Here is a 10693-nt window from a genome sequence, read left to right on the forward strand (position 1 = left end):
ATAGAACCGCCTCAGCGGACATTCCAGACGGTCCTGTCACCAGCGCTCGCTTCTAATCAGTGGATTGTTGAGAAACGGGAATAGCTCATTCGTGGCCGGTCCCTTCGGCTCGAGTGTGATAAGGTTCCAAAAATAGGGCCGCCACACTCGTCAGGTCCCAGGATGCATCTGTGCTGTGTCTCAGGCACCTTTAGGGATTCCAGTGAGTCCGCTGCCTACCTCGACTGATCTCTGATCAACCACACATAACGTTATTCCTCTCTTCAATCATGAATTATTTTGCAACACACTGGCCCCAGATCAATTGCTGTGAGCAAAGCCAGGTAACATCTGGATCATGATTGGGTGATTTATAGGTTGTACTGTAAAGCATAACTTCACCATTCAGCTTTGGGGGTAAATCAAATTTGGCATGTTGCATTAACGGATTGACTATGAGTGTTTTAAACATATGCCAGTAGTATGTGGTAATCAGATTGTGTGTGAGTTCTTAATTTTGTGTGTGTGTGTATGTGTGAGTGTGAATCTGTGAATACAGTGTATGCACATAACTAGGAAGCTATCCATCTAGTACAAAAATAAGACATGGAAATCCCAAGAGTGGACAAAAGTCAAGAGGTTTACTGCTACACGACTACTGTTGCTGCTACCACTGCTTATGCTAAAACTACTACTGCTATAATTACATAACTCTAATTACTGCCATATAAACAACAATAACAATTCTGCTCTCAATACCACTGGTGGCTCAATCAGAATATATTCTTGAGAGGTTTCTTACACAACTTCCATAATATTTATAAAGAAAGTAGTGATTCTCCGTTATTTGTAAACCAGGTCAAGATCGGTCTAGGTCAGTGGTTCTTAACCTGGGTTCGATCGAACCCCAGGGGTTCCTTGAGCCACTCTCAGGGGTTCGGCAGGGGTCAAGACACACGCAGTATAGCCCGGTTCACCGGCCCGTTTTTATACATACCTACGTTTTGAAGAAATCCTATTTTATTTTTCAAATTACGAAGGGTTTGCGAATGCACTGATGAAGCTTGCAGGGTTATGTACCTCCAAAAAGGTTAAGAACCACTGGTCTAGGTAATCTGCACAATAAACATTCTCATGTTATCCATCGGTATTATTTGGTGAATGCCATTGCAACAGCTAAAGTTGTTGACAGCCTGACTCATCACAACAGTGAACTGCAATACTGGAGCAACATGCAACACTATACACTGTGTAACTCCATCCAGTGACAAGTCCCTCATAATTGCACAACATGTTTTATAATAGTATTATTGTACGACAAGAAACTGAATGTCTAAAAATTGTTCCCTCATGTTGGCCAGCCACCTGCATCAGATTGCAGGGTCATTGGTAGGTTCGTCCGGAAAAATGCACGCCACACCAGGAAATATGGCACCCCCACCACCCGCCTCAAAATGAGGTGGCTTGTTGTCGAGAAAGTGACACTAATGGTTTAGGAATAACCTGAAACCTACCCCTGATAAAACGTGTAGCTTGCACAATATGAAGAATGGTAATAGGGCATATGTTAACTGTGCAGGTAAACATGAATGATTTAGTGGTATTCCCAGAACAACAATAGTTCTTCTGTGTTAGTCTGCTGTTCTGCAAGTGAAGCCCAGGATCCAGAGATCTACATGGCTGTGTGTTTGCCTGTTATAAACATTTATGTTTTGGCGGTGCAAGGGTGCATGGGAAGTTTTGTTTCCCCAAGACAGCCCCCTCTCTGTCTTGCCCTTTCTTTCTCTCTCTCTCACTCTCTCTCTCCCTCTCTCTCTCTCTTTCTCTCTCTCACATCTCAATATCTACTATCTCTCTCTCTTTCTCTCTCTCTCGCTCTCTCAGTGTTGAGGCTGTGAAACCTGAGCTAGGGGGCCAAATATAGTGCCACACAGTGAGCGGTCAGAGGCCCGGACAGATGGGACTCCAGGCCACTTTACAGGCACCACTCAAGTGGACCTAAACCGGCTAAGAGTACTCCAACTCATTGCCCGACCAAAAAAAACAAAAAAAGTACAGGCTGCTCTTCTGGAAAGAGGTGCTTCCGTTTCGCTCGTCTTACTCAAACTATTTGGGGAAAAGCTGGAACCGTCACACAGAAAAGACATTCTGTGGAAAAAGCCTTGAAGGTAAGCAGAAGGTGTCTCTTTTCTCCCCTCACTCAAGTAGAAGTGACAAGAAGCTGTTGACTTTTCTATTATGAGGCTGAGTTGAGATTTTGACATATTTGACACTTTGGTCATTCATTGGGGCTGAATTTATTCTAATACGAATTCAGATAGGACACCACAAACACAAAGAAACTGCATGCTAGTTTACCAGAAATCTTGGTGTGTGAAGATTATACCATGTGCTTTGGTTCAACTAGAAAGGGAAAAATAGATAATTGTAGTCATCACATGGACATCTGTGGACATTTGTTGTGTCACGTAGAAAACAATATTCTGTGAATGTGTCATATTTTTAAATGCTTGTATCTATATTATGTTATGTCTATAAAGGATTTTATGGTAATGTGAGAATTTTTAATTCAAAGTAAGGGTTGGTGTACACGTGTGCGTTTGTGTGTGTGTTTGTGTGTGTGTGTGTGTGTGTGTGTGTGTGTGTGTGTGTGTGTGTGTGTGTGTGTGTGTGTGTGTGAAAAAGTCCCTTTACTGTTGAGGGTGGGGGAGAGTAGGCTGCTGTGAAACGCAGCCCCAAGGGATTAAAAATAACAACAGCTGGCCTTCAGGGCGCCATGACAGAGGGAATGTCACTCCATCACATCCACACACATGGGTTCTACACACACAAGTATTGACACAAACACACATATGCTCACAGGAAATACGTGTACGTCTAAACACGTGTTAAAACACACACACACAGATGCGGTCACACACTTAACATAACACACTAATCTTGTATGCTACGTTAGCTACCAGGTATCTGTGACTCGAGAAGAGAGATGACAGAGCCTTGCTTGAAATTCTCCTCATTGTCAATGTCACACTAATGTGGCTACTCATGTGACCTATGCCCTAACCAAACACGCTGTCTTGATGAAGGTTCAAGGGTGTTTTCCTTCAGTGATTGGCATTTTTGTCACTTGGCATCTCTGCCACTGTTGTTTGTACCATTAATGTACAGTGTTTTGGTTTGAGTGGGTGTGACTGTGCCTACTGGACCTTCATTGTATATTTGTGTCTAAATGAATTGACAGTTGTCTATTATTGCTACAATAATGCAGTAGTGATGCCTGCTTTCTGAGTCAAGGGCTAAAACATGTCCTCATAGACATGAGTGTGGAAGGTTAGTAATGGAGGACCACTGAAAAAACTGACTGTAGAGCTCTGAGCGTAAAAAGATGGAAAGACGAGATGTGGTGGGACTGTGAGGGATAGTGACAAATGCCAGCCGTGCCTACTCAGGCCTCAGGAAAAAGCCTTTGTTAATGCCCGTCAGCTGTGCCCAAAGCATGCCAGCCTGAGTCATCATACGACAACTGTGTTTCCGTGTGCACATGACACACTGTTTGGTGTGTGTTACTGTTGGTCAGTTTGAGAGAGACTGTGCTTGAGAGTTACGTGTTTTTCAGATCACTGTTTTTGTTTGCGTGATATTTAGTTCATTTAATCGCCATTGTGTGTTGTATATTAGATATTCTGCTATTAATTACAACATTTAAATATGTGTATATATCATTTAATAGTTCACTTCTGTTTGGTGAATGTGATTGAGGTGAGTGTATGAGAGAATCTGAGAGTGTATGGTATATAAATGATGTATGAGCTTTAGTCAGCTGCTTTGACTGTGAGATGTATTTGCTTCTCTCTCTAACGCGATCCATGCTTAAATGATGTGAACCTTCTGTTTCCTCTAATAGGTTGCTTTCTAACAATCTGTGTGCTTATTTCTGTGTTTGATGTGCGTGCATGTGATTGTGTGTGTCCGTATGTATGTGTGTGTGTGTGTGTGTGTGTGTGTGTGTGTGTGTGTGTGTGAGTGTGTGTGTGTGTGTGTGTGTGTGTGTGTGTGTGTGTGTGTGTGTGTGTGTGTGTGTGTGTGTGTGTGTGTGTGTGTGTGTGTGTGAATGTTACAGAATGCAGGACGGGAGCTGTAATGAGCCCCTGCCCCACTCTCTGCTGCGGAAGGACTCCGCTGCACTGGAGGGTGAAGGGGGCATGTACTCGAACGCCTATCTCTTCCCAGACTCCCTGGCGGAGCTGGAGGGGGGAGACTTTGACTTCCCGGAGCTCTCGGCCTTCCTCAGCGAGGACGAGATGAGCCTGAGCCTGGACCTGGCCCGAGAGGCCATGAGCGACACTGATGAGCCCAGCGATCCCGACCCCCCTGCCCCATGCCCCATGGATCCAGTGCTCCACTCCCTTCCCTCAGGTTTCCCGCCCCCCCCACAGACAGCCCAGGCAACCCCGCATCCCGAGACCAGAGGACCCGTCCTGCACGAGGCCCCGATCTCACACACTCTCCAGACCCCCGACCTCTTCACCGCTCCGTCTAGAAGCCCCTGTGGCAGTGGGCATGGGACACCTTTGCTCGTCCGGCCTTCTCAGATGGCCCCCGGCCCCCCATCTTCAAACACTGTAGGAGCTTCCCCTGCCTCTACGGAAAAATTTGTCTGCCACAAGGCCATTACGCCGGTGTACAAGCAGGAGCGCCCGCGGCTGATACATGGCGGCCTGGAGCTGAACGAGCGCGCCGCCTCGGCCACCGAGTTCTGCAGCCGCGCAGCCACCTTCATCGAGGAGCTCTCTTCCCTCTTTAAGGGCTCTAACCGCCCGGATCGACGCGGCGCATGCGTGACCGGGAACGGCGGGGGTGGAGGCGGCGAAGAGGATTCCTCCTCCCCCGACAGTGGCTACCTGTCCCCCAGAAGCCTCCGGCAGCCTGCGCCCCCCTCATCCGCATCCTCCACCACCTCCTCGGCCTCCTCTTCCTCGCTTGCCCAGCAGGGGCTGCACCACAGAAGCCAGGTGAGTCTGGCCCCGGAGGCACTGGTGGCTGGTGGAGGGATGCCCGAGGCACAGCGTGGTGAAGGTGTGGTGACCAGCGATGGCCTGGTGTCGCCACCTCACTTCACCCAGAAGCTGAAGAGCCAGGAGGTGGCGGAGGGAAGCCCCATGCGACTTGAGTGCAGAGTGACGGGGAACCCCCAGCCGCTGGTCAGGTAAGAGTCTGCTGCATACACTAATGTTCAAGTCAGATTATTTGGAATTGAATGTGACTTCATATGCTTCATGGCATGTGAACGGTAGCATTCATGATACCAATGATGGTAAATATGCTGACAAACATAGCCGTTATCTGGATGTATTGACATGAGTTGGAGCCCTATGTGGGCTCTGTTCTGCTGAGTCTGCAGTACAGAATAAAAGTGGTATAAATTACCTGAGGTTACTAAATGTTAACAGGCCTGGAAATTCCCAGCAAGAAACTGTATACCGGTACTGATACTGTATACTGATACTGAGGTTTGAGACCTTGTTGTTATGGTTGTAGAGACCCTGTGGTAACGTTGTTGTTGTTTGTGTTTTTGTCATAACCACATTCATATCTACACATCTGCGTAGTGTACACGCTAGTATGAAATGTGCGATAAGTTTGCTAGCTTGCATGTGTTTGTAGCCTCTTCTCTGGAATATAAACAGTACAAACAAACCAAGTGCTAACCTCCACCAGACTACGTCAGTCAGTCCATGCCCCTACCAATAATTCATTGGCAGGCAGTGATGCTCATCTTTTTTTAAGAATGTTTGTTATTGGTTAATATAGTCAGACTGCGCTGAAACTTGCTTATTTCAGAGTCCAGGAAAATGTCTTGAATGATGGAAGGGTCACTGGTGCCTCTGAAGGTGGTAAATAAGTGGACGTGATCTGAACGAAGACCGACTGGTATTTTATCCATCTAATAGTGGAGAGTCTCAACCGCACCCTATATTTAGAGCGACCGTTGCAAGGCAGTGGGGGCTGGCCTGGCTATGGGCCCGCGCCAGGTTGCGTTCCCTCAAGAAGGTGGCTGCCATGTGCCCAAGGGGGGGGAGTTCAAAATGGCCCCCTACTGACACCCAGTCACAATGAAGACCTTTCCAGATGGGGCCAGATTGAATCAACAAGTCCAAGTGCAGGCAGAGTCGCTGTGTGTGTCAGCCACCAAAGGGAGCCCTCTATCATAGATCCATACAGGCCCTGGGTTTCTGTGAATCCCTCACTAGACCTATCAGGTATTGGCTGGGAACACTGTGGAGTGGTCCCCATCACCCTTTGAAACTGTCAGTTTTATCGCCATTGTTCTTTAAGAGCTCCAAGCATGATGTGTACAAAGTGGATACCTTTTTCGAAAGCAGTGCAGTCAATGCAGTATTTATCACACACATTCCCATACAACACACACACACACACACACACACACACACACACACACACACACACACACACACACACACACACACACACACACACACACACACACACACACACACACACACACACACACACACACACATACACATACACACACGCCATTGATAGAGGGCTGAGAGTAGCATAAAACAGGCACACACACTCAGATAAGGCTAATCTGCTCTGAAGGCGAGGGAGCTGAAGGAGCTTGTCACTGGAGGGCAGGATATAAAATGCTGTCGGGACACCAGGCCCAAGGAACCCCGGAATTCATTCCAGCGGGTGGTGGGATTGGAAAGCAGGTCAGAGAGTTCTTGTGTGGTCCCCGGCAGTTGATAACCCCCCCCAGAACTGTAATGGAGTGGGTTGGTCCAACTGCTAATAAGCTAAAAATAAATGCTGTGAAAGGATAAATGTGTTTTTACACATGATGGCGCTATACTTACACCGTATTATCCATTTAATAGCCGCCGCTGTTTCCTTAATGTGTACTATAAAGCGGACGTGAAGTAAAACTGCTATATATCAGAGCAGTGAAAATTAGCTGTTGGTTGTGTGTTTATAAGGACAGCCAACGCCGCCCTGGCTGCAGGGAATCTGGCTTTGCTGTGGGTTCGGTGAGATGGTATAGTAATCAGGACTCTCAGACATGCTTCTAATCACTGGGGAGCCCACAGTCATTTCCTTCAGAAGAACCCTTAACCTCAACTCAACTGCCTGAGTCAAAGTACGGACATGAGGAGAAGCACTGCTTACACCTGTAAAGTACTTTACAATGTAAGCAATATAAAAGGTGTAATATTGTAGGTGTAAAAAAGCCCTTGAGGCAGTTTGTAGGGCTAAGGTAAAGGGGACCAATAATTGTCCCTCCATACGCAAGTCAGGTATTACCATTCATGTCCTCATAGGAATCAGCACTGTAGTCTTCTGAATACTATTCAGTCACTTGGCTAGTCTGCCTCTGCAGAGAGGAAGGAAGACATTTTCTGTGACATTCCCGAACACATTTTGTGAATAGTTCTTTGGCTGTACCCTGAGGTCAGCGTGTGGGCTGATGTCTAATGTCACTCTGAGATAGGACTTCTGAGTTTAGGCTGCAGGTCAGTTAGCCAACTGAATTTCTGGCATACAGTAGTGTGCATTTAAGCCATGCTGTGACTTTCCTTGGTCAGGAAACCTGAAGAATGGGACCTAAGACCACAGCAGCAGTGGGGCAAATCCCAGACGGTGATTTCCGTCTGGTTCTCTTACATAACACGGGCGGACATCAGGAGAGAGAGAGGGAGGCGGGGGAAAAGAGAGGGAGTTAGAGCGAGGGGGAAAGAGAAGACAAAAAAAATAAAGAGATTGGAGAAGAAAGTGAGAGAGAAAATAAGAGGTAGAATAAGAGCAGGAGAAGAAGAGAACAAGCAGGGAGAGAGGTAGATCTGGGGGGATATTGGCTCCTCCGCGGTTGCGTAGCATGGTAGTCAGAGAGGTAGAGGTGGGCACTGTGTGTGTGTGTGGGGTGGGTGTTGGTGTAACAGGGCCTCTTCCTCCTCATGTATAAATAGAACCCAGGCACAGAGGAGCCGGGCGTCGGTATGCCAACCATGTGATGACTCTGCAGTTTCCACCCCACGTCACACCACATCACACCACATCACACCGCACTCTTAACCTCTCCACACCTTTTTGGGGAACATAGAGGTATGGATCGCGTGGGAGGTATGGAGAGCAAGGGGGATGAAATGACGGTGAGGGCTTGACATGGAGTCAAGACAATTTAAAGAAGAGAATAAAAGAGAGAAAGGACGAGAGAGAGGCAGACAGGGAAAGCGACAGAGACAGAGAGAGATAGACATACAGAGAGAGAGAGAGAACGAGAGAGTCAAAGAGGAGCCATGCCGCATTACAGTTTGTGGTGCAGTAAACAATATGGGTCCGCTGTGCTGTTGTTTATGTTTATAGTTTTTCATTGTTTGTTTGTTTGTTTATTTCGCTGTGGTGTGTTGATAGTTTACTGTTTCACTTTGGACTGAGCTGTGATTGGGCCTGTTTATCTGCGGTATCAGTAAATGTACATTTTGGCCTCAAAGTTTAAAGGAAATTATCTTCAAATCAGAAAGAGAGACACGAGAGAATGTGTGTGTGTGTGTGTGTGTGTGTGTGTGTGTGTGTGGATGTGAGTGGACGTGTGTGCGTATGTGAATGTGTGTGTGTGCATATGTGAATGTGTGTGTGTGGACGTGTGTGCTATGTGAATGTGTGTGAGTGGAGTGTTTGGGCAGAGTGAAAGCATTCTCAAATTCCCACTCTCTGAAAGTTTCATTAACAGGAATAAGGCCTGCTTTTGTAACACCACACTGTAAACCCAGACAGTTCTACTAACTCATTAACATTATGTATTCAGTACTTAAAACCTGGTATTTAGTTGACCCAACTTAAAATGTATTAGTTTTCTGAGCAAGTGCAGACATTTTAATTGTATTGGAATGTATTTGTTTGAGTTAACATTGCCTGATAACTCAAAAAATGTTAGTATCTGACGTCATCAACGTCGTTGAGAACACCATTGCAAAGCTCTTGTGATGAGAGACAGACACAGCAGACTTAAGGTAGAGGAGTCGTTTAGTAATCCAGAGGTTGGAAGGGTTGCTAGTTCGATTCCCCACTCCTCCTTACCAAGTGTATAAGTGTGAACCCCTAAACTGCTCATGATCTATAAATGCAAAAATCCTTTTCAATCGCTTTGGATAAAAGCGTCTGCTAAATCACAGATGTAAATGTTAATGTAGTGGCAACACTGGGAAGGCGGTTGACCAATGACAATTCTCTCTACAGTAAGAACTTGCGCAAGAAGTTGGAACGTAAGGAAGATGCCCTTTCAAAAACTTGTAAGGGCGTAATAACTAGTTTGAGAAAGACCCAGAGAAACACAAATATCTGACGAGGCTAAATCCTTTACGATTTTGGAATAATATGAGTTCAGAGAACTCAAAAATTATGAAAATTATAACACAAAAATCTGAATAGCCGATGTATAATTTTTGAGTTAAGTTTACATAAAAAAAATAATATATGTACTCAAATTTTATTATGTAATCGGTTACATCCAGAGACCAGGCCTCTGTTTCCATGCAGTATTTCTACCCATTTCTCTTTGTCTTCGAACCTGGACTAAAAGGAAATATGGAATGGTTAGATATTCCTACCTCTTGATGTCAAAGCTTGGCCTGACTGCATCAGTCTTACTGATAAACATAGAATAGTTAGATATTCCTAACTCTTGATGTCAAAGCTTGGCCATGCAGTAGATGGCAGTATGGCATTGCTTTTGCAGAACAGATATAAGCTCTCCCTGGAAACATGTCTCCTGAAATCTGCACTTTTCCAAGAATAACAGAACTGCCTGTGAACAGACCCCCCCCCCCCCCCCCCCCCCCAACACCCAACACCCTCATGGGGAAATGCAATGATGTAACATTGGCACCTTATATTCACTATAATATTTACTATGTATATGCTTCACATAGTGTACATGCCACTCTGCCTCTTAAATGTTACTGAGCAGTTAAAAAGGCAATAATCTTCTACTGAAACACTACATAGATAGGCATGTCTTTTTTGTAATTCAGAGACTGCACTTTTATTAATGGCTATTTCACACCTGTTGACAATAAAACAAATCCATTGAGTGTTCCTGGAAACACCTTGCTTTGAAGTCCAACTTCTTTTATAACAACAGCGTTGGGAACTTTGGTGTTGAAAACTTTAAAAAAAAAAAAACCCGTAATGGAATGTGATTGGGTCTCAATATATGTTGTTGACTTGTGATTTTTTTTACCATATGACTGTGGTCTGTAACATGTTTATTTTGATAAAACAGCATTCATAATGTACTAGTGAGTTTGTTCCAACAAGTGGTAAATCAACTGTGTATAATAGGCCTGCTGTGGCTAACAGAGGGCTCTCAGTTAAGGTGTTCATCAGCATGGCCAGCAACACTTTTCTATAGGGGCCTTTAACTGCTTCAGAATAAGAGTTCCATTCTGTCCCTTTATGAAGCATTCTTGACTTGGTAAATCACTCTTGTATGTATGTTTTCAAGAACACTCAGTTATTTCTTAAAGGTGGAATCCAATACACCTTTTGTCAAATTCAGCTACGTAACTGTTCCTCACCATCCTCTACCTGTCCGTTCTGTGTGTGTGCGCTCAAAAAAACTGATGTTCGTAAACACGGTCCTGGCTCTGTCAATGACAAACAAACAAAGTTGCTTGGACCGACCCATACA

At 45.3% G+C, this 10693-nt stretch overlaps 1 protein-coding gene across 7 annotated transcripts in view; it reads left to right on the forward strand.

Moving 5' to 3' along the window:
* The first annotated feature begins 1928 nt into the window (after nt 1–1928).
* Nucleotides 1929–10693, forward strand: part of palld (palladin, cytoskeletal associated protein) — a 100395-nt gene continuing 91630 nt past the window's right edge. For all 7 annotated transcript variants that reach the window (XM_080832515.1, XM_080832519.1, XM_080832521.1 and 4 more), the window contains exons 1-2: nt 1929–2147; nt 4100–5185. In XM_080832515.1, the coding sequence (XP_080688641.1) occupies nt 4101–5185 (1085 nt within the window). In that variant the 5' untranslated portion in view covers nt 1929–2147; nt 4100. The remainder of the gene's footprint in view (nt 2148–4099; nt 5186–10693) is intronic.

This window comes from Sprattus sprattus (genome assembly GCF_963457725.1).
Source record: "Sprattus sprattus genome assembly, chromosome: 2".
In the NCBI taxonomy this organism is placed as follows: Eukaryota; Metazoa; Chordata; class Actinopteri; order Clupeiformes; family Clupeidae; genus Sprattus; species Sprattus sprattus.